General features: G+C 39.5%; 1 protein-coding gene across 2 annotated transcripts in view; it reads left to right on the forward strand.

Moving 5' to 3' along the window:
* The window catches only part of SPOPL (speckle type BTB/POZ protein like), a 54,057-nt gene extending 44,184 nt beyond the window's left edge, over positions 1–9,873 (forward strand). For both annotated transcript variants that reach the window (XM_081337056.1, XM_081337057.1), the window contains 4 exons: positions 1,109–1,231; positions 3,746–3,888; positions 3,975–4,028; positions 5,328–9,873. In XM_081337056.1, the coding sequence (XP_081193182.1) occupies positions 1,109–1,231; positions 3,746–3,888; positions 3,975–4,028; positions 5,328–5,472 (465 nt within the window). In that variant the 3' untranslated portion in view covers positions 5,473–9,873. The remainder of the gene's footprint in view (positions 1–1,108; positions 1,232–3,745; positions 3,889–3,974; positions 4,029–5,327) is intronic.
* The last annotated feature ends 15,068 nt before the right edge of the window (positions 9,874–24,941 follow it).

Consider the following 24,941-nt stretch of genomic DNA (forward strand, 5'->3'; position numbering starts at 1 on the left):
GCCATGGACTGATAACTCAGAGGTTGGGGGGCCTGGGTTAATTTAAAAACACCTCATGGGCCAAGTAGTATTTCACAGTTTATTTGAACAAAGCATTTAAAAATATAATACTGTAGGAAGTGTTGCAAAAGTGTGACCTGTAGAATAAAATAAAAATGCTTTGTGGATATTGTGGATATTCATTTGCAGGTAGGCTAATAGATCTCATGTAGAGCCTTGGAGCATATTATATAAGATTGGCTTTTCTGGATTGAATATGCCAATCTAGGATATGGAAAGCATGGGTTGTCTGTCAAAACTATCCTGACCCCTGTCTATGGAGAGTCTCAATCATCCAGGTCATGGTTATCGCAAAGGTGCTTTTCAAGAGGCAACTGGACTTTCTTCGGGTTTTTTCTTAAAACCGTTTTGCTTCTCATCCAAGGACCTTCTTCAGTTCTGAAGAAGCTTCTTGGATGAGAAACGAAACATTTTCAAGGAAAAATAATAATACTTTCCAGTTGCTTTTGGAAGATATCCTGACTCCTGTACTTGGTTATGAAGAAATAATTGCTCCATCAGAATAAAATTGTTTTCATAGTCCCTCTGCATAGTTGCCTCTAATGAACTGCTTTCCCAAAGGACCTCAGTTGGTACTATCGAGGGTTTTTTATTTTTTTACTCATTTCTTTGGCCAGGCATTGTCAAGCCTTCAACGGCAATTGTCTTATAGCATTCTTTAAATTTAAAGCCAGCACTTTGTTCGAAGCCTGAAACAGATTTGGAAGTATAGAAAGTTCCAATATTGGAACCACCTGTAAGGTAGGAAGAGGAGTATGAAGATTTTGCAAATAAGCTCTAGTTCTTTTGACTTATTTTTTATTTTTATTTTTGACTTTTTTTCTTTGACTTTTTTATTTTAATCCAAATGGAGCACCGTAACAACTTCTAAAGTTCTATTAGATTTCATAGAAAAAATGTCACTGCCTGAGATTGAAGGAGCCTGACAGTAGGTTTAGTTAAAGTTATCAACAAGTATAATGGGGTCCTAATGTGTTTTGTAGCCGTATTGCTTTAGGTGAAGTGGTTTCAAAATTATAACAATTTTTTTTCCTGATTTATGTAACAGAATTGCGTAGAAATAAATGATGTAGATCCTGACGTATTTAAAGAGATGATGAGATTCATTTATACAGGCAAGGCTCCAAATCTTGACAAAATGGCTGACAGCTTGTTGGCAGCAGCGGATAAGGTAAGTAAAGAAGAACTGTAGAAGGGCTTTACTATTTGTTTTAACAAAATGTAGAAAGAGTTTGTTTTAACATTTTCCTACAGTCAGGAATGCTACCAATACACTGAGTAAAAGAAAGATACAGAAATTACATAAACATGTTTTATACTATTAGTGAAAAGCTGTTATCCTTTATTTTGGGCAGTGTTCTGGAGAACTGAGATGAATAACCACCCGGCCATGTAGTTGTCTATTTAGAAAGAAGGAAGACCTTTTCAGACCTCCTATTGCCATAAATTCTTCTTTCTATGGCAGGGGTCGGCAACCTAAAAAAGCAAAAGAGCCACCGGGAACCGGTTCCATCACAAATTAAAAAAACTGGGAGCTGCGTGCGCGTGTCCATGCACGCGCATGCGCAGACGCACGCGGTTGCCATTTTTTTAAAAAGTGAGATGGAACCGGTTCCCGGTTGCCCGACGGCGACGGCCCGTCTGCAAAGCTGCCGCTTTCGGCAGCTTTGCAGACGGGCCGCGGCAGCTTCCTCAAAGAGCGACGCCGCGGCCCGTTCGCACGGAGGTACACGCGCACCTCCGCCCATTCGGGGAGGTGCGCGCGCACCTCTCGGAACGGGCCGCGTCGTCGCTCTTTCAGGAAGCTGCCTTGGCCCATCTCGGCAGCTTTGCAGACGGGCCGCGGCAGCGTCCTCAAAGAACGACGCCGCGGCCCGTTCGCTCGGAGGTACGCGCGCACCTCTCCAAAGGTTTGGGGAGGTGCGCGCGCAGCTCCGCCCATTCGGGGAGGTGCGTGCGCACCTCTCGGAACGGGCCGCGGCGTCGCTCTTTCAGGAAGCTGCCTTGGCCCATCTGCAAAGCTGCCGCTTTCGGCAGCTTTGCAGACGGGCCGTGGCAGCTTCCTCAAAGAACGACGCCGCGGCCCGTTCGCGCGGAGGTACGCGTGCACCTCTCCAAAGGTTTGGGGAGGTGCGCGCGCAGCTCCGCCCATTCGGGGAGGTGCGTGCGCACCTCTCGGAACGGGCCGCGGCGTCGCTCTTTCAGGAAGCTGCCTTGGCCCATCTGCAAAGCTGCCGCTTTCGGCAGCTTTGCAGACGGGCCGCGGCAGCGTCCTCAAAGAACGACGCCGCGGCCCGTTCGCTCGGAGGTACGCGCGCACCTCTCCAAAGGTTTGGGGAGGTGCGCGCGCAGCTCCGCCCATTCGGGGAGGTGCGTGCGCACCTCTCGGAACGGGCCGCGGCGTCGCTCTTTCAGGAAGCTGCCTTGGCCCATCTGCAAAGCTGCCGCTTTCGGCAGCTTTGCAGACGGGCCGTGGCAGCTTCCTCAAAGAACGACGCCGCGGCCCGTTCGCGCGGAGGTACGCGTGCACCTCTCCAAAGGTTTGGGGAGGTGCGCGCGCAGCTCCGCCCATTCGGGGAGGTGCGTGCGCACCTCTCGGAACGGGCCGCGGCGTCGCTCTTTCAGGAAGCTGCCTTGGCCCATCTGCAAAGCTGCCGCTTTCGGCAGCTTTGCAGACGGGCCGCGGCAGCGTCCTCAAAGAACGACGCCGCGGCCCGTTCGCTCGGAGGTACGCGCGCACCTCTCCAAAGGTTTGGGGAGGTGCGCGCGCAGCTCCGCCCATTCGGGGAGGTGCATGCGCACCTCTCGGAATGGGCCGCGGCGTCGCTCTTTCAGGAAGCTGCCTTGGCCCATCTGCAAAGCTGCCGCTTTCGGCAGCTTTGCAGACGGGCCGTGGCAGCTTCCTCAAAGAACGACGCCGCGGCCCGTTCGCGCGGAGGTACGCGTGCACCTCTCCAAAGGTTTGGGGAGGTGCGCGCGCAGCTCCGCCCATTCGGGGAGGTGCGCGCGCACCTCTCGGAACGGGCCGCGGCGTCGCTCTTTCAGGAAGCTGCCGTGGCCCATCTGCAAAGCTGCCGCTTTCGGCAGCTTTGCAGACGGGCCGCGGCAGCTTCCTCAAAGAACGACACCGCGGCCCGTTCGCGCGGAGGTACGCGCGCACCTCCGCCCATTCGGGGAGGTGCGCGCGCACCTCTCCAAACGGGCGGTGCCACTCTCCATTTGGAGAGGTGCGCGCGCACCACTGCCCGTTCGAAGAGGTGCGCGCGCACCGGGCGGCTGGGAGCCGCAGGAGACGGCTCAAAGAGCCGCATGCGGCTCCGGAGCCGCGGGTTGCCGACCTGTGTTCTATGGTATCACATTAGCAGACTAGAAAAATGAAATTTATAGATTGGATTAATATTTTATTGGTGTTTCAAATTTGGAGAATTAATATGCTTTAATAACTAATAATGGATTGATATACTTACAGACTTAGCGTTTCCTTTGCCAGATATGTAGCCCTGGGAATTATTGTTCCTCATATGAATTCATTGAGTAGAGCAGTACATGCTCTACCATTCAGATAGTTCATTGTGGGGAATTAAAGATTTCATAGTTTCTATCAGACATTTGTATATTAGAGATATCTGCTTTTCTGACTGAAGCAGCATCAAATATGCACAAACCATTTTTCCCCTCTGGTCAGTATGCACTTGAACGGCTGAAGATCATGTGTGAAGAAGCTCTGTGTAGTAACCTCTCAGTAGAAAATGTGGCAGACATTCTGATTCTCGCAGATTTGCACAGTGCAGAACAGTTGAAAGCACAAGCAATAGATTTCATTAACAGGTATGCAATTTGTTTCCTTGAAAAATCTTTCTCCTTTGAAGGGAACACTTCAGAGAAATAATATTTGAGTATCTTCTCATGCACAGGTGCAGTGTTCTTAGGCAGCTTGGCTGTAAAGATGGAAAAAACTGGAACAACAGGTATGTAGTTTAATCTCACTTAAGCATTGTAATCTAGCTGTGTGTTGTCTTGATTTCAAGAGACAGGAAGTGGAATAAAGAGTGAGACTCAATGCTAAAATCAGAAATATAACTCTTGAAGGGTGTTTTCCATATTTTCATTACAAATTTTTCCTATTTTATGTTTGTTGTATTTTAGACTTTTCCCAGGTGGGGTTACGTATCTATTTTATATTTGCGTATTTTGTAAACGTGATCAGGAAGCCAACTAAAGATAAATTGATAATATGGCTTTGGAATTAATGAGAGATCCATCATAGCTGACATATAAAATGCAGTATTGAATGAAATACAGGAGGGGTCCCTCTCCTAGTCCCTTCCCCTAAATATTGTCATTTGATGGGAGGTTTGCCAGGCCTCCTCCCTTTTAGCCTTCAGTAAGGGATGCGGTGGCTCAGTGGGTTAGGACGCTGAGCTTGTCAATCAGATGGTTGGCAGTTTGGCGGGTCGAATCCCGAGTGCAGCGTAACAGAGTGAGCGCCTGTTACTCATCCCAGCTTCTTCCAACCTATCAGTTCAAAAGCACGTAAAAATGCAAGTAGAAAAATAGGGACCACTATGGTGGGAAGGTAACAGCGTTCCGTGCGCCTTTGGCGTCCAGTCATGCTGGCCACATGACCACAGAGACGTCCTCGGACAAGCGCTGGCTCTTTGGCTTTGAAACGGAGATGAGCACCGGCCCCTAGAGTTGGAAACGACTAGCACGCATGTGCCGGGGAACCTTTACCTTTACCTTTAAGGCTTTGAAGACTTGGCTTTCCCCCTAACCATTGGGAAATTAGATGATGGCAAGTTAGCACTGGTAGGCAACAGGTTTTTGGTGCTTTTAATGTTTTCATGTGTTTAGTTTTATAGTTTTAATACGGCTTTACATGTTTTAATTTTTGATTGGGAGCCGCCTAGAATTGTATGAAAGATGGGTAACTTTATAAATGTTTTAAATGAATAACTAAAATAAAATGGCATTGTAATTCCTACTCAGAACAAGAGAGGGATTTGCTGAAATATCAAGCAGGGTTTCCCAGACTTTCAGGTACTGAGAGGTAGCTTTTGCAAGCCTTGATTACACAAGTTGGCTTTGGTAATCCCTGACTATTTTTTTTTTAAAAATGCTTTCGTTTTGGTTCCTTATCTTCCTGATATCTCCACTTGGAAGTATGTCTTGTTTATCTTAATGTAGCTTGACATTTGTGTAGACATGCCTGTAGTGTCTTGCAAATCTTCTCAACCTGTGTTTTGTGCATCTTTTTTTCTTTACAGCCAAGCCACAGACATAACAGAAACCGCAGGATGGAAATCCATGATCCACTCCCATCCCCACTTAGTTGCTGAGGCCTTTCGGGCCCTGGCCTCTGCACAGTGTCCGCAGTTCGGCATTCCGCGCAAACGGCTAAAACAGTCATGAAATCTTCCATGAACTCTTGGGAACTATTGCCTCCTCGTCCATATCCAGAAGGGGTTTTTGCAAACCATCTGCTCAAATATGTGACCCTTCTCTGCAGAACAGAACCAGAAAGCTTTTAAAGAACGGATAAATACATGGTTTAATAATCAGCTTTAAATCAGACTGATAATTCTCCAGTTCACTGAAAGGCCTTAACGTCAACTATTCTAGTTCATTTGTGATTTTCCTGTTTTTTTGTTTTTTAAATGGTGCCTTGTCGTTTTTGACTCGGCTTTGTAGGATTGCACTAGCTCCATAAGGCAGTAATGCTGATCAACGAAAAGCGTTTTCAAAAGAATCTTCTTCACCTTTCCTTTTTAAAAAAAAAAAAATCCCAAATGAAGATTATCAGTTGGTCTTATGGTAACTGGATTTCAACTAGCCCCCTTTTAAAAGCACTTGAATTGGGGGCAAACACGCTCCAGTCCAAAATACTGTATTTAGGATGCATCTGCCTATCTTCAGAGAGTGCTATCAGGCATGCGGTGGCAATATACTACTCTGAATATAATTTATTTTTCATTGGTTCAGGTGACTGAGGGAAATATGCAATGTCTTGGCTCAGAAATGTATTTTAGTAGTATTTATAAATGCTTACTATGTGAGTGTGCCCATCAGTGAAAAAAAATATATAGGTTTTTTTTTGGCCCATGTTGCTTTATATCCATTGTTCTTTTACCTTGTACTGAACCAGAGCGAGAGTTAGTACGGAGAGAATATAAGGGATATGTGCTGTGGAAGAAATGGTTATTTCTCAAATAGAATACATGGAAGGTTAAGGATGCTTAGGAGCGACCAAATGTTGATTTCAGAAATGGGCCAAAATGGAATCTCAGTATGCACTTTTAATGTGTAACTTTTGTATGTTGTGTGGTACATATATATTTTGGTTTTGATAAATATGGTACAGTACTTGTGGCCTAACTTTTGAAATACATTAAGATGCCCACAGCCACATGGGATTTAGTTTTGTTACTGCAAACAAGGAGCGCATGACTTAGAGATGCTGATTTTAACTTAATATCTTCAAGTGTTCATGTTAGAACCCATTTTGTTTTCACACTTTGGGTAGGCTTAACTCTTGTTTCTTTAGTGTGTGTATGCACAAGCCTACTCTCTAGTGGAAATTGCACAGACACACACTTAGCAGGAAGAATAGAAGTCGGAAATGTCAGTATTTATAAGCACTGACCTGCTCTTTTTAGCCTTCATTATTGTATTAGCATTGTGGATGGTATTGAAATTCTGCCTAATGTGAAAAGGATCTTATAAACAACCTTGTAAACTGCTTGTAATGGAGAAAAGATTTTTAATTATTACTCTAATTATTGTTACTATTCAAAATTTAGCTTTAATGCCAACACTTGGTGTGTGTATTAGCATTGTTTACAATTGGAGGGATTTCTCTGCAACATACACATTAGAAATGTTTTATTTTCATGGATTTACCTTAATAATGGTGATGTGATATATCTGTTGTGTGGGGAAAATTGCATTGAATCATAAGTAAAGGGAATTTCTCGTGCTTTTGCATAAAAGGGTTTAGGTAGCCCATTTGACTGACATGCCCAATTAATGAAGGTTTCCTTAGTTTTTCAAAAGTTATTGCCTCTGTTTTCAGCAGGGAAGCATTCAAAGATTTATTCTGAAAGATTATTATTTTGAATATATGTAAAGAACAGTTGGGAGCAAAAAAAAAGTGCTTCCAGTGCTAAAATGTGAAACAAATCCCCATTCTGGCTCAACTCTTTCTTTCAGAGGAAAGGTCAGTGCAGAATTTGAACATGCATCCTTGAAGCGCAGTTAAAAGGACTATTTTAGATGAACTTCTGTGGTTTCAATGGGCCTGAACATTACTAAGTGAACCAAAGTGATACATCAGTGTTCTATCTAGAGAGGTGTTATAATTTGTAATATTTCTAGGAAGTTTCTGTTTATCTAAATTAAGATCATGTACAGGTAGGTGTTCTTACCAGTGAAAGTAAAAGAATGTAACGTCCCGCAGTAGTAATAGAAGATTTTGCTGCACGGTAAACAACATATTCATATAAGCAACTTTGCATTTTGAATGTTGCAGCTATAATATTAAAGTGACTTGAATATTTAATAGAGTGATTGTCCATTTCAGCTTCTTCTGATAGTACTTGATACAGCAGTCAAGAAGAACATCTTAAACATTTAAAAAATCTTAACGGCATACTTTGTACCAAAAATATCAAGCACTGTGTGATAAGAATGAAGTACTTGTTTAAGGCATCTTATCAAAATTTACAAGATGTTGCCATAGATGACCAGAATAGCCAATCGTATGAATTGATCTAATATATTGTTTTACTTGTTGGCTATAGCAAACAGTAAAATTAATGTTTTCTATGGATATGCTAATCCATCTTTATTTTTCTCAAGGAACCACATTCAGTGTTTGCATTTTTCCAAAAGAGCTGACAAGAACAATCTGTATTTTCCATGTTTCTGTACCTACTGGCTGAAATGTGGAAAGTTTGTGAGGATGGGGAAGCCCACCCCCTACCTCCAGATTTTTAGGTCAAATATCAAACTGCTGCATTTGGCTTGCCTGTTCTGCTCCTCTCCATTGGCCTTCAGTATCAGACCTCTTTCCCTGACCCCAAAGAGAGCAGCCTGCATGTGTTGTGTTATGGTGTGTGGGTTTTGTAAGATTTGTTTTCTGAAACATGGGACTTGGATTTCTGCTAAAAAATGATAGAGTTACCATTTACATTACTTATGTTGATGTTTTTCAATGAAGGAAGCCTCAGTAACTCATCCAGATTTTGGCAGTCCATTTACTGCACGCTGACATATAGTGCCCAGTGGCTTTTTGAAATGCAAGCTGATGAAATGAAGAAAAAAATGGAAAGTTGTGGGAGAAAAATCTAGACAGAAAGACTGATATAGAAATCACGAACATTGTCTCTGGCCTGCTCATCACAGTTGTTCATTTCAAAAACTGGACATGCCCAATATTTTTTTTAAAGAGACACTTATCTCTTGTAACCAATAGCAGTTGAAAACAGCTCTGGATATCCTAGAAAGGGGATTATTAAAGTAAGGCATAGCTAAGGTATGAGTTGCTACTTTTGTTTTGTAATTCCTTGATTTAAGTATGGCAATGTGATGAGTAATGGCTATTTGAGAGCAATTGGCAGGGCGCTGATGGCTCTATTATGAAGGGGTTCCTTCACGTTCAAAGATAGATATTTTTGTCAAATTCCTACAGAAGATATTAGGATAACCGTTGAGGCACGCTTGGTTTTAAGGCTATAAAAGATTTCTTAAACCAATTGATGTGTAGCCCAAATTTAATTTTTATTGACTGGATTGATCGGAATCCTTCCTATGGACTCTCATTAGTTTCAGCGCATAGTACAGTTGCATTGATTTTCTTGCTGTTTTGCTTGCAGCAAATGGACTATTTCTGAAATGGATGCACATTATTTTTATCAGTGTTTGTTGTGGTTTGCGTTTATCATGCTCTTGTAGTCTAGTTTATGCTGGATTTTGATATGTCCCAATGAAGGTATATTTTTGAGTCCTGTTTTAGAATTGAAAGATTGAAAGAATTCAAACCTGTGCTTAATTGGAAATTATCCACATTACCTATCATGTTAAGACACTTGCATCAAACCCTCCAGCCTTTTATATCTGCCTGATGTTAACAGTGAAATACTTCAGTGAGATACTTTTTGTACCTTGTTGCTGAAAATATTTTTGCATTTCAGGACATCAAGTTACAATAAAGTTGTTACTTATAAAGAAATATGTGCACATTGATGTCTTTGGGATATTGACTTTGCTATAGTTCAGATTCCCTTAAGAGAGATAAAATGGGCACAACTTTATAGAGGTTGTAATCATGTTGTTTCAAGTTAAAGAAACCTTTTCAGAAGATGCAATATTTTACTTTCCTGTTTGTGCTGTGTGTTTTTTTTTAATTTCAGGAAAAAAACCCAGCCTATTAATGACAATTTCTTCACAGTTGACTTCCAGTTAGTGGAATTTCCTTCTCAAGGAATTAGGTCACCATTGCTGTCCCAAAGATGCTTTTTCAAGAGGCAACTGGACTGAGAATCTCCATAGACAGTCACCATTGCTGTGTTTTTTTAATTTATGGTGAAATTTTCAACATAATCTAAAGCAAGCTGGCACAGCATCTTATGCACCAGCCACTAATTTCATCACATGATTTGCTATAGTTTGCAGAAAATAAAAGGTTGATAAAATTTCACTCAGGTGTTAGGAAAAGTTTTTATTTCCATGCTTCCTTCTGTGCCTGCAGGAAGAGACCTTTTATTATAAAGAGCAGCAGCTGCTCCCTCCTCAGAAAGGAAGGTTCAGTTGTGTGTGTGAGTGTGTGTACACATGCACATAAACATATATATCTATATATCTACCACCACCTTATTTTTATAAATACCTCAAGGCAGCCAACATACCTAATACTCCCTCCTTCTATTTTCCCCAGAACAACAATCCTGTTGTGAGGTGGGTCAGGCTGAGAGAAGTGACTGGCTCAAAGTCACCCAGCTGGTTTTAATATTGGAGGGGGGAATAAACCTTGCCACTTGTCAGTTTCTATCCTGATGCTTTAACCAACAAGCCAAACTGGTTCTAAATAGTGTTAAGTTTGGCAAAATTCTGTGTGTTAGTTAGTATGACTGGCTGAAGAATTCTTAGAGTTAAAGTCCACAAGTGTTAAAGTTGCTAAGGTTGGAGAACCCTGGTTTAAACAAAGACTAGAACTTGGCTGGATTTTCACTGTCATCTTGGCTTGGGTCTGTCTTCTGTGAATGGTCTATGGCCTTCCATTTCTTGAATGGTGACTATGGGTCCAAGGCATTATTTGTTCACGCAAAAAGCATGCTTTAAAGCAGGACCTGTGGCATTTTCCAAGCATCTTAAGGGCATTCTGAAAATATGGGCAGCCATGTTGAGCTCTCTGAATAGAATTATGCAAAGTCTCAAAATGCTTTCAGTTCTGGAATGGCATCCAGGGAAACTTTTTAGGATAGTTTTATTTTTGGTACTTCGAATAACCTCTTTAACTACTGAAAACAAAAAGAAGACCCTCCCAAATTTTGAAAGCAACTATTTAAAGAGGATTTAAACTATAGTTAAGGGGAAGAAAGAGAGAAACTATGTTCCCGTACTAATAACAGACTCCTACTTTTGACAAGCTGACAGAATTAGAGAATTGAGACTTGATGAATCTTATTTTCTTTTTTCTGTCATGTAGTTCAATTTTCCCAAATTATTTCTCTAATTAGGTCTAGTGTTTTTGTGAAGGAAGGCCTAATGATAATTAATACATTCTTTTAATTTGCATATTCAAGCTCTGGCGAATCTAAAATATGCAGATTTGTTGTCAGGGCGAGTCAAACTTCCTTGGTGGGATAAATGGTTGAAATGCACATTTCCCAGATAATGTTCATTATTGATAAGTCCACAGGATTTTCAAACGCAACCTTTTCCCTCAAGTAAATCTGTTCTCTTGATGAGCAGTTTATTTGGGATTGAACCTATTGAACCTCTTTAATAGCTTATTATAAGGGACTCACCCACTGAGTTCATTTCTTTAAGGCAGTAAATGGGAGCTTGTACCTATAAATTATCTCCACCTCAGAGAACTTTATCCATGTGTTTGTTATTATGGGTTTGGAGTGAAATTTAGCACTGCACTGCAAGAGTGGAAGGGCTGTTCTATTTTTCCAGTTTTTCCCCCACTATAATCTCTTCTTCCCCATTAAAAATCACCCATTCCTCATGTATCTTTTGAAGCCAAAAAACTCAGAACTGCACTATTGGTCCCATTTCTCTCAAAGCCATGTTTTTGTTCTGAGGTAAAATTAACTCTCACTCAAGTTGAGTTTTATTCCTGGTGATTTTTGTGTACTATATGTCATTCTTTTGGCAATATTATAGAAGGGATATGCCATTGCTCTCTTCTAGGATTTTTCTTGTTTCCTCCCAGCCTACCCTATAGCTATTGGCTCTCCTTGTGGTCTTCTATCCAAGAAATAACCAGATCCAAGCCTACTTAGTGTTTTGTTTTGTTTTTTTCCTGAGATCATCCGAATGAGGCTAAGTGGGCCATGTAAATACCAATAATTACTTCAATTATTCATTTTATGAGCCATAACCCTAAAACATGTAACTCCCACTGTCTGTGAGCCCTCCAAAGTCTCCCAACTGCACTGCTAAATTTTTGGAGTGCCCTTTTTCCATTTTGGTAATAGAAGGTCCAGGATAATATAATAAGCAGAATAAAAGAGAAAGAAGATAACATAATATAAAGACCTGCAAATAGAACGACTGTGGCAAAAGAAAGCAAAGAGAGTGCCAATAGTAATAGGTGCCTTTGGTGCAATCCCAAAACATCTGGAGCACCACATGAACACTATCAACACTGACAAAGTCACCATCAGTCAGTTGCAAAATATGCCTTTACTCAGAACAGCTTACATCCTGCGACGATATTTATAACCCCATCCAACATCCACATCTGCCTATCTCAGGACCTTGGGAAGAATTCGATAGGTGGACAAACAGGCCAAATCCAGTCTGAACATCTGGCTGGCTGTGTGATGAATGTTCTAAGTATGGTTGTAGAATCTTGAGCCACAGGTAACTGAACTGAAGCCAGTTTACAGGTCTTTCTATTCCAACCAGTGAATAAACAGAACTTCTCATGCTAGAAGCTGGATTGAACATCAAGGAGGCTGATCCTTCTGGATAGTTTTAAGATTAACTCACAGAATATTTGTCAAGCACGCTCCTTTGTATAAATGTAGACCCTATTGTCACCTTTTGTTTGTCATTGGAAAGACAAAACATCTGGTCTGGGGACTGGGCAAAAAGAAGCAGTCATTTCCATCAGCTGAATCATGCCAACAATAGGAATGCTATCAGCTCTGCATGGACAGACTTTGCCACTGCTGCACAAAGACAGCAATTATGAGAGCCGGTGTGTGTAATTTTGCTAATGCTACCTGACTTCATGCTTCCAAACAGCAATAATCAAATTTATTTGTGATGTGTGTTGCAGAGAATGCAAATGGAACACTCCACTGAGCATTAGTGAACGGTAAATAGAGCATGAAATTATTTTCTCACAATAGTTCTACAATATGTACACTCCTCCCACCCCACCCAATCTTGCCTCCTATTTAAACCAGCATTGTGCTGTGGGAAGACTGGAAGCTAGTGAGACAAGAACAGTTAATGGAAAAAAGATCAAGTGGAAAGTCCTTTTGGACAAGTGGGTTCACTATAGAAAGAAAGTAGGGCTGGTGAAATCCTGGTGAAAACAGCTGGGCAAGTTACGTATTCCAATGGAACATAAAGTCCCTGAACAGTAATCTGTGGCTGCAAATACAGGTTCCTCAAAATAGTGGTGTCAGGATATTGGGAAGAGACATATGTAAACAGTTTTGCATGTCAGAACTGATCTGTGTTAATATATAGTTTATAACTATTTTCCATAAGGAAGGAGCAGCCTCCTCCTTAGTGTTGCGTTTGGAATGCAGGGATCTACCTGAAACATAACTCCTTAGAAATTTGGATTGAATCCTTTTAAGTGGTGTAAGGGAGGAATAAGGTCCTAGCTGGGCACAGAAAAGTAATTATCAAACATATCAACATTGTTTTCACTTTTACATCTTCTAGGGCACCAACTATCCCAACCAATTTTATGTCATATGTAGCTCCAATCATTTTTTAGATTTATAGTCTCTTTCATCCCATATGGCACTTAGCCACTTTGGAAGCAGAAAACATGAAGTTTAATCACCTTCAGTAGCACTGAGGGACCTAAATAATCTTTGAATTTTGCTTCCCTGACTGCTCTTATGCCTTGGGGCTGTAGGATGGAAAAGCAGCATATTCTGGCTCCTGTCAAAAGGCAAGATCAGAGAAAACCAACATAACAGCAAGGAGAAATTCCAGTCGTCATCCCTTAGTCAAAGAATAAGCAACTATATGAAGTTTCTTGCTAGGAAGGACACTGAACTTCAAATGACAGCTCTGTGAAAGTACAGCTACAGATAAGTAGTTGCATTTAAAGTTAGGTTTTCCAGTTCTGATCAAACCATTAGAATTATTTCTCTCTCTCTCTCTCTCTCTCTCTCTCTCTCTCTCTCTCTCTCTCTCTCTCTCTCTCTCTCTCTCTCTCTCTCTCTCACTCTCACTCTCACTCTCACTCTCACTCTCACTCTCAGATTGTGAAGCTGCAGACAGAAGCTGCCTTGTTTTTTACATTCCAGACAATGGTTAGAAAAGGTTGGGAACCTTACCAATAGTAAATAAAAAGAAAATTGTAGGAATCTATATATTCTCTTCATGGGTGCTTTTGTTTCTTTTTAAGAGCTGATCTTTAGAGCTCAGAGTCGGATGAAACATACCATGTTACCCAAAAATAGACCCTGAATAGGACCCCTCCAGAGACACTTTTTGAAAGAAGAACAGACAGATAAAACCTCTATGATTCTTTTTTTTATATTCTCAGAGATTCTGAAGTGCCATTACCACTTTAATGAGAAAGACCTGTTGTCTTCCTGTTTAGACATAGGAGTACAGGGTGTCCTCGAGTTATTACCACAGTTGAGCCCAAAATTTTTGTTGCTTGGCCAGACAGTTGTTAAGTGACTTTTGTCCCATTTTACAACTTTTCTCGCCACAATTGTTTTAAGCAAATAATTGCAGTTGTTCAATTAGTAAAGTGTTTGTTAAGTGACTCTGGCTTCTCCATTGACTTTGCTTGTCAGAAGGTCCCAAAATGTGATCACATAACCCTGGGACACTGCAACGGTCATAAATATGACACAGTTGTGAAGCATCTGAATTTTGATCAGGTAACCATGGGGATGCTACAAAAGATCATAAGTGTATAAAATGATCATCACTTACTTTTCTCACTAAACTTTGAATGTTTACTAAATGAAAGGTTGTTTTTTTTATTAAAGAGTTTTACAATATTTTACAATATATCCCCAAATCCCTCCCACCCCAACCCCCCCACTTCCCCCCCACTTCCCAGAGCTTCCCAGAGCTTCCCAGGATTATAGTTACAACAATCATATTCTAAATAAAAATTTACACAATATACAATCAACCAAATTCGTACTGCGCTTTAACTCTCTCTTAGCATAACTAATAACAATAACAATATCCCACTAAATTCTACTCATAAGCTAAATGGAACTTTTTGGTCCCATATTTGTTTTCAATATAATTTATCCATCTCCTCCAAACTGAAATATATCTCTCCTGTGAGTGATCCTTTAAATAAGCAGAAATCTTGGACATTTCTGCAAGATTAGAAACTTTAAACACCCATTCTTCTACCGTGGGCAGATTGTCCTTCTTCCAATATTGTCCCACCAGTAATCGTGCTGCCGTTATCATATTCAACATCAGATTAGTCTCTTTGACATCACAATTTACAACAATACCCAGTAAGAACAATTGCGGGGAAAACTTTATCTTCCTCTTAAAAATCTTTTGAATGTTCCACCAAATTTTAATCCAGAAGGCTTTTATGTTTCTACAAGTCCACCACATGTGGAAATAGGTAGCTTCTAAGCTACCACACCTCCAAGTAAATGAAAGGTTGTAAGTCGAGGATTACCTGCAGTATGATGCCAGCCTACGTATTTATTTAATGTATTTCATGTGACTCCACAAATTTAGTGTAACATATACTAGAAGCCACTTCAAAAGCAATTTGCCATGCAGAAAAGGGACTGGGGATAGAGAAGTTTTTTTAAAAAAACTACTCAGTTACTCATCACTGCTACTCCTTTCTTCAGCAAGGTATTTTAAATCCACCTTCTCCATCTACATATCCTCCAGGCAGTTGCATTACATTGAGGATAATGTAAATAGTGTCAAGTTTTATTCTTGACTAGTGGTTATTGGATAGATCCTCCTCATCCACCAAATTGTTCCCATTATGGTACAGAATAGAGGAGGAATCACCTGTTGTCCCAGTATCTCTCCCTATTCTGATGTTATTCTGGACATAAAAGGTTTAAGATTGGAATAAACTATCTCTGGGGCTATCCATACTCATTATTCACAGTCTTGTTTCCGTGGCTTTGAAAGTTCCCTGTCTTTTGACATATTGCCAGAGATATATAATTAGTGTAAATTCTTACCTGGTGTTCATGTCTCTCTCTGCCTGCTTTTCTGTCTTTTGTCTCATTTTTTACCAGCTGCTTTTGTTGTTTGCAGAATTTTAATAAATAAACATCAAACTACATTTTTTTGCTAGATGACTGGTGTATTTTTGCTTTGATATGGATGTAGGAACTGATTGGGGGTGTTCTGTTTGCAAGCTAACCTGGAAATTACCCATAGTAATTGGGTAATGGAAACATCTTGCAAATATATCTGGTGAGTGTCAGATGAAAAAAATATTATTTCAGGATTATGTGTGAATTTAGCCAGTTGTGGCTTATCTAAGAAGCCATGACTCAGTATGATGTGCAGACCCACTCTATAGAAGCAATATTCAAATCCAACGTTCCTTATTTCCAACATTTTAGTTCAAACAATTATCTCAAGATTTGAGAAAGAGATGTACCACTGCTCCTTTCAAGGCTGGAGGCATCACCCTCTCCCTCAAAGAAGCTGACACCATAGACCTAACCAGAAATCACTTCCTGGTTATTATATTTGTGGAGGCAAACTGTACTGAAATGGTATTGACCGTCTGGAATTTGGGGTGGTTTGGGAAAGATAACCAGATATAACTTCCTACATCTGAAGAATTTTGAAACATTTACCTTTTAATGGATTTATAAATATTTCACATATATTTCCACCTTTTTCAAGTTTGTGAAGGTAAACTACACAGAACATAGTGTTATCTAAAATGTTCAGTAAAATTATTTGTGGAGGCCCAAGCTTTTAGTTGAAGAGCCCTTTGTCTTATTGGGTTTACTAGAAGAGGCTGGTGGTATTCTCTGCAGAGATTTCCTTCCTCTAGAACAGCTACTCCGCAAGACAAAGATGGTCCCCCACTATTATGGCTTCCCAAAGACTGAGTCTTTCAAAAAGCTTTTACAAGATAATTACAGTGTCATAGTTTCAGAATGCTTGATTTTATGTAGCTTATTACTTCCATATCTTGAATACCACCTAGAATACTTGGAAAGTAAGACAGTTAACAAATCAAATCAATCCAATAAATAAAGTGCATATTATCAACCCTCTCTTTAATGTTGTCCAGAGCTAATGTTCTTCCCTTCCACTGTGTGTTCCTCCTTTTTCTTACATAAAACGTTTCTTACTCTGACAGCCACTCTAATCTCCAAGTTGACTTCTATTGATTGCTATCTCTGTCAGTGTATTTATATCCTAATTTGCTGAGCCATCCAAAAATGGTATAAATTATCCGTTGTTTCAATAGCTAATCAAGGAAATAATTATGAAAATATGCATGTGTTTCAAGAATATTCATTGGACAAAGGATATCCCTTCCCCAAGAAGAAATTAGTGCATTTTCCCCCACAACATCCTATAAATTATGCTGTCACATTCTGGACTCAATTAAAATGTCAGTCATATTTTCCATAGTTCAGCCTGTGCTCTGTGCCTCCGGGAAGGTTTCTATGTGTCTAGTTTTGATTTGGCCACACTAATAAAAGAACTGTATGGCATGAGATATGTGCCGAGCAGGATGGCAGGATGTCAAATTTGTACCAAAATAATGAGTTAGCACCAAATGCTAATTAAATATTGATGAAAGTCATACTTTCAATTATCTTCATTACGGACTGCTATTTTATGTAGACAGTAAGGCTTGGAGTAGGAACACATATTGTAATTAGTTATGCAGTATAAAAAATATAAGTTATTTTTCTTCTGGGAGGAAACTATGCCTGAGCTGAAAGAAATTATTCAGCAGTGACAAAGAGGCAGATACAGTATTCCTTGTGGTGATTCAGTTTCATTTAATTTTTGCAGAGTTAATGTGTGTATCTAGGTAAGGATTTTTCTGATAACTACTGTGAGAAAGGCAGATTCACTTGATAAAAAGGATACAATGTTAAGCAAATGAGAGAAAGGGTCTGGGTAGTTAAGAGAAGTTATCAAAGAGTTTTCCATTTGTACATACAGTATATGAATCAAAGTCTATTATGCATAATTGACCCAGATCCCAGAAACCTCAAATGCTGATTCTTCCAGGTTTGAGTGAGCAAACAACTTTGTTGGAATGCAGCACATAGCAATTGAGAAATGAAGATAGTTATCTGAGCTTTTCGTTAGTTTGGCTTTGCCTTTTTATGACATATGAACCTAACCACTGTGCTTTGCAAACCAAGATATATGGTTTGGTACTTGTTAAAGGAGTCTTGGTGGTGCAGTGGTTAGAATACAGTATTGCAGGCAAACTCTGCTCACAGCCTAGAGTTCAATCCTGACAGGGCTCCAGGTTAACCCAGTCTTCCATCCTTCCGAGTTCAGTAAAATGAGAAGCCAGATTTTGGAGGGCAATATGCTGACACTAAACTGCCTGAGAGTGCAGCATGGGCAGTATATAAGCCTAAAATGCTATTTCTATTAAAGTGATGTACGTTGGTACCTGGATGTAAATTCATATTTCCTTTCCCACTTGCTTTTATTTAATTTTAAGTTTCTTAAAGTAAAAATGGAATTTGCACAACAAGATGAAATATGAAAGCCAGCTGAGGCAATTTTGAGCCAGTCAGTCTCTTTCAGCCAAACCCACCTCACTGGTTTGCTGCCCAAAAAATAGGGGGCAGGGGCATTATGTATGCCATTCTGAATTATAAAGACAAAAGCAGGATATAAACCTAATAAATTGTACATTATAAGGTCACTACACAAGCCCTGACCTTTACTTTTTTTGTTACAACTCTCACTAAAATACATAAAGCGCACTTATGGTATCACAATATCACAACATATATTTGGTCACTAATCCTCCCTGCTCCAAATCCCCAAGGACACCTAGAAGCATTGTCCAAAGCAAAGTATTGTAAGAGTTGGTGGGAGCTCCAGTACTAATTTCTTCTACATGAAAATAGCTCTATCTAATATGTGGGGGTTTGGGACTAGCTACGCTCATACTGTCATTTTGTAAGAATACCTATAACATGCTCCCCAAATCCCAAATATGAATAACAAAACAGAACACAACAGAACAAAACAATAGAATAGAATAGAATAGAATAGAATAGAATAGAATAGAATAGAATAGAATAGAATAGAATAGAAGAATAGAATAGAATAGAATAGAATAGAATAGAATAGAATAGAATAGAATAGAATAGAATAGAATAGAATAGAATAGAATAGAATAGAATAGAATAACAGAGTTGGAGGTCCTCTAGTCCAACAGGACACCCTATACCACTTCAGACAAATGGTTGTCCAATCTCTTCTTAAAAACTTCCAGTGTTGGTGCATTCACAACTTCTGGAGGCAGGTTGTTCCATTGATTAATTGTTCTAACAGCCAGAAAATTTCTCCTTAGTTCTAGGTTGGTTTTCTCCTTGACTAATTTCCATCCTTTCCTTCTTGTTCTGATTTCAGTTGCTTTGGAGAATAGCTTGACTCCCTCTTCTTTGTGGCAATTCCTGAGATATTGGAACAGTGCTATCATGTCATCGCTAGTCCTTGTCTTCATTAAACTAGACATACCCAATTGCAGCAACCGTTCCGTATATATTTTAGCCTCCAGTCCCCTGATTATCTTTGTTGCTCTTCTCTGCACTCTTTCTAGAGCAGACATGTCACACTCGCGATGTCACATGACATCGCGCAACGTATCGTGACTTTTTCCCTATTGCCGGCAATGGGGTAGACACGGTTTCAGAGTGATACATCCGGCCCACAGGCCAACAGTTTGACATGCCTGTTCTAGAGTCTCAACATCCTTTTTACATCGTGGTGACCAAAATTGGATGCAGTGTTCCAAGTGTGGCCTTACCAAGGCAATGTAAAGTATCAACACTTCACATGATCTTGATTCTATCCCTCTGTTAATGCAGCCTAACACTGTGTTGCCTTTCTTGGCAGCTGCAGCACACTGCTGGCTCATATTTAAGTGATTTTCCACTCTGAAATCCCTCACACAGTTACTACTATTGAGCAAGATACCACTTATACTATACCTCTGCATTTTGCTTTTCTTGCCTAAATGTAGAACCTTACTTTTTTCACCATTGAATTTCATTTTGTTAGATAGTGCCCAATGTTCAGGTCTGTCAAGATCCTTCTGTATCTTAAGCCTATCTTCTGGAGTGTTGGCTATTCCTGCCAGCTTGGTGTCATCTACAAATTTAATGAGTTCCCCATCTATCCCCTCATCCAAATCATTGATGAAGATGTTGAAGAGTACTGGGCCTAAAACAGAGCCTTGGAGTACCCCACTGCATACTTCTCTCCATGGAGATGCAGTTCCATTGAGGACTACATGTTGAGTGCAGTTGGTCAGCCAATACAAATCCATCTGCCAAAACCAGTTGGGACTCCAAGCTTAGCATTATATGTGAATCACATTATTTTGGGTTGTCCTATAAACTATGTGTCAGTGTAGCCTTACTAATCTTTTACAATAAAAGGCAGAACAGCTTTATTGATTAACACTTGTAAAAAGATAGGTTTAAAAAATGAATAGTGCAATTGAGTCTCAAACCAAAGTCCTGAACTGGTAGACCTTGTCTCCTTGTCATCTCTTCTGGAAGGAGAGATCTCAAAAGTTCATATCAAGATATAATGGTCCTAAATATCAAGGAATATTAGCTAAAGGCTATATAAATACCAAGTGAAAATAAATTTGATGGACAACTTCTATAAGGACAATTTTGGTCCTGTGGGGAATTAAATACCAAATACCACTAAGGGCCATTTAATTAAACCACTTTTTTATAATGGAGAGGAGGAGGGATATTATGTAATTAAAGACTACATTGGGGTGTGATAACTGAAAATCTAAATTATACAATATATAATGGATTGTAGGCAGGGAGCAAAAGGAACAAAGAAAAATAAAATTTTAGATTATTTCTTAGAACAGGAAATGTTAACAAAATGAAATTTTTCAATTAATCCTTAGGTGTACAGCTGATGTAACCTCTATAATATAAAATTAAAGATAACATGTTTCTGCAAATAGTATAATTGCTATTTATGTGAAGTTGTGCAAAATTGAAAAGAGGTTGAATAGTTCTCCAAAGCATCAATTCAAAACATATTTCCAAATCAACTTTGAAACACAGGAAAGAAAAATAATGGCTTTAGAATGGAACTCACAGTCCTCAGACTTGTGTATTATTGAAAATCTTCAGGGAAATTTCAAACATGCAGGGAGGAAAAGAAATCTGAAAATATTTTTGAAGAAGAGTTCTGCAAGGGACAGTGGTAAAAATTTCCATAGCAAGAATAGAAAGACAATTGGCCACGCGAAATGTTTTGGCCAAAATAAATACTTTGTAGTATCTCCTGAAAGTATTCCAAAATTTAGCAACTATCAATCCATTCTTTTTCGTTTTGAATCTGCCAGCAATTGCACAAAAATAGTAGATATGCATTAATAATTGTACTTTGTATTGTATACAGATGTCAGTGTCAGAATCCATTTATATTTCATTTCTAACTATCTTCTCTGAGCTAAAACCAAATATCACCTTCCCCTGGATTGTGCCATATTCCCAAGGGGAATTGGGGATGGGCATGCGGGCTTTATTGCTTTCACTTCCTCCATTAAATGCAACCTTTTGTTTATTCGCCTTCATGTCTGCTATCCATTACAATGTAACAAATTGCTTTCTATACTATGCATCTCTCTGAACTTTTTCTCCCTTACTGGGCAACTAGGAAAAGGGGCGGGGGAAGAGACACAAACCTCTGGGATCTGGTTTATTTCTCCAAAGGAGGTGGGAAGAGCTGTGGAATGATCGTGCTGCAAACGGAACCAGATTGATGTTATCTTTCCTTTCCCATGATGGACTTACCACCTGGGGATTGGCCGGTCCTGGAACTGCCCGGATGAACTGTGGGGTGTGGTTTGCTTGGGGACACTTTAAAAATATCGATCTGTAAGGGAATCCCTCAGATCCTGTCTATTATGCCTGCTATCTCTTATTCTTACTAAAAGTTCCTGCTTGGAAGAAACTGTCTCCAAGAGTTCTGCTTTCTTAAGATGTGAGTTGAAGTAGGTCCTGACAGTCAGCTTCTGTTCACTCAGGATTAACTGAAACATATAATCTGTATCATACAATAATGGCTAAGGATACATCTAAGCAAGAAGAAATATAAGATCACTCTAGTCTTTCCTAATTTGGGGGTCTTGAGTTTTTTTAAAACTACTCTTATCACCCCCAGCCAGCATCATGGGAAATCTTATTAGGTATCAAATTGGGGAAAAATAGACTAGAAAACAGGAAACAAAATGGATATTCTACATTGTTTTTGAGTGTTTTTAACTTAAAATTTTTGAGTTACATTTTTAAAATACACATGGAAGCTGTAAAGAAATTAATTTGGATAATAATACTCTTTACTGTTTGTAAATTCTTTATAAATCTAATTAAACACAGTATTTATTATTGTATAATTCTGGGATATTTTTTTTCTAATTTTTTTTTCTAATTGTAAGGCTTACTAATATGATTTGAGCCTAAAAATGCATGTCCACTGTTGGATGTTTTTCTCCATATACTGGAGAACCTCTGTTTATTAGGACCTGCAACAAATCCTCTGTGAAATAATTTTCTCAAGTGGTTGCAGACAAACTTTTTGCAAGATCAGCAAAAAAACTTAAAAGTACCTGGAGGTGAACTTGCTAAAAATAAATAGCAATAAAGTTTTGTACTTTTTACTACTTAGATTTAATCATTATGCTGAAATTGGTTTTCAGTAGATTTATCACGTTACTTTTGAACTTTGAAGCAATAACTAAGCAGTTTGCATTTCGCATCTAGGTACCTGCAGGACTACTAGACTTAGAGAAGAAGAAAATCTCTTGCTTTCCCTTGATTCAAATTGTTGATTGTCAGCTTCTGAAGTAAGCTATAAATATATTTTGAAAATATATTCCCATAAGTTTGCCTTTAGTTGAATTACTATATTACTAATATGTACCAGTTGGCTGTCATTTATTTATTTGAGCTTTACTGATTTTTACCTGCACCCTCTTCATTTGGTGCTACATTTAGGCAGGAAAAATCAAATGCACAGGTATAATATAGGTGGTACCTTGCTCAATAGTAGTAACTGTGAGAGGGATCTCGGAGTCCTAGTGGACAATCACTGAAATATGAGCCAGCCGTGTGCTGCAGCTGCCAAAAAAGCCAACACAGTGCTAGGCTGCATTAACAGAGGGATAGAATCAAGATCACGTGAAGTACTAATACCACTTTACAATGCCTTGGTAAGGCCACATCTGGAATACTGCATCCAGTTTTGGTCACCATGATGTAAAAAAGATGTCGAGACTCTAGAAAGGGTACAGAGAAGAGCAACAAAGATGATTGGGGGACTGGAGGCTAAAACATATAGGGAACGGTTGCTGGAATTGGGTATGTGTAGTTTAACGAAGAGAAGAGTGAGGGGTGACATGATAGCAGTGTTCCAATATCTCAGGGGCTGCCACAAAGAAGAGGGAGCCAAGCTATTCTCCAAAGCATCTGAAAGCAGGACAAGAAGCAACGGATGGAAACTAGTCAAGGAGAGAAGCAACCTAGAACTAAGGAGAAACTTCCTGACAGTTAGAACAATTAACCAGTGGAACAACCTGCCTCCAGAAGTGGTGAATGCTCCAACACTGGAAGTTTTTAAGAAGAGACTGGACAGCCATTTGCCTGAAGTGGTATAGGGTTTCCTGCCTGAGCAGGGGGTTGGACTAGATTACCTCCAAGGTTACTTCGAACTTATTATTATTATTATCAAAAGGCTGAAAGTTTAATATTATAGATTGGGGACATACTGTATTTCTGTTCATCACCAATCTTCACATAGATATTATCTGCTGTGATAAAAAAATAAAGGAATAAATAAATCTAGGTGTTTTATCTGAGGTGATCTCAATACATTCATAAGACAACATCATACCATTTTTATTTGGAGCCAATACAATTCATTAAATCATTAACTTTCACATGCAGATTGAAAGTTCAGCCTTTTGCGTGGTTTTTTTTGCAACGAAAACATGAACTTTGGTGCACTAAGTGACCATTTGCCATAGAATCAAATCCTGCTACCCATTTTTGGGGTGCTTCAATAGGATACTCAAAAGTCAGATATGGAGGGAAAGTATTATTCTCCCAACTTGTATGAAAGGTTAAAAATGAAGCATTTCAGCGGTTAAAGACGCTGAACTTGTCAGCTGGAAAACTGATAGTTCAGGTTTATGAGCTCAGCGCTGTGCAACGGGGGGGGGAGGGGGAGGAGTGAGCTACCCTTACTCGCCCCAGCTCCTGCCCACCTAGCAGTTCAAAAGCATGCAAATGCAAGTAAATAAATAGGTACCACTTTGGTGGGAAGCTAACAGAGTTTGGTATATAGTCATGCTGGTCACATGATCCCAGAAATGTCTTTGGACAAGGCTGGTTCCCTTGGCTAAGAAATGAAGACAAGCACCTTCCCCTAGAGTCAAACACAACCCGACAAGGGAAAACCTTTACCTTTATATCCATAAATCCTATAGATGTCAGCTCTCCAAGAAACAGATTTTAAATTGGTCTTAATTTTTGTATTAATGTTTTAAAAATTATACCCTGTAAATTATACCCTGAGTCCTTCGGGAAAGGGCGGTATATAAATTCAATAAATTAAATTAAATTAAATTAAATTTCACAAGGACTACTAGAACCCTACTATTGTAACAACAACATTGCTTGCTGCAGTTTCCTTCTGTGCTCCTTTATATAGAATCAGGACAGGATTATTTTCATTTCTTTTTTAATTTTCTTACGCTTGCTTCTTTTCCGTGGCCGCAATTTTATTTATAGTCTCTTTTATCGGTTAAGAGCTCTTGCATTTCTTCACCGACTTCAATTCTGCCTCCTCCCATGACAAGTTACTAGGATGTAGAATATCAATTGCACTCTTTACACAGATGTTTCTTACCAGATATGTAAGTTGCTTTAATTATTCATTACTCTGCACAGCTAGAAATGTATTTTGGATTTATATAGGAGTGTTCAATTAACTTTTACACGGAAATGGTTTTTGTGCACTAATTGGGTAACATAGAGCGCTTTCCTTTCTTAAAACCAACAGATATTCCAAATGGTAAATTCTTTGCCATTTCCAGACCCAAGTTACAGGTAAACCTTGACTCAGAAATGGTCATTTAAAGACCTTTTAGAGTTACAATGGCCTCAGAAAGGGTACTTTATGGCTTGTAAAGCAGTTCCGGCTGTCATAAAATCTCTCTCCCC

This window comes from Vipera berus (genome assembly GCF_964194415.1).
Source record: "Vipera berus genome assembly, chromosome: 1".
Taxonomy (NCBI): Eukaryota; Metazoa; Chordata; class Lepidosauria; order Squamata; family Viperidae; genus Vipera; species Vipera berus.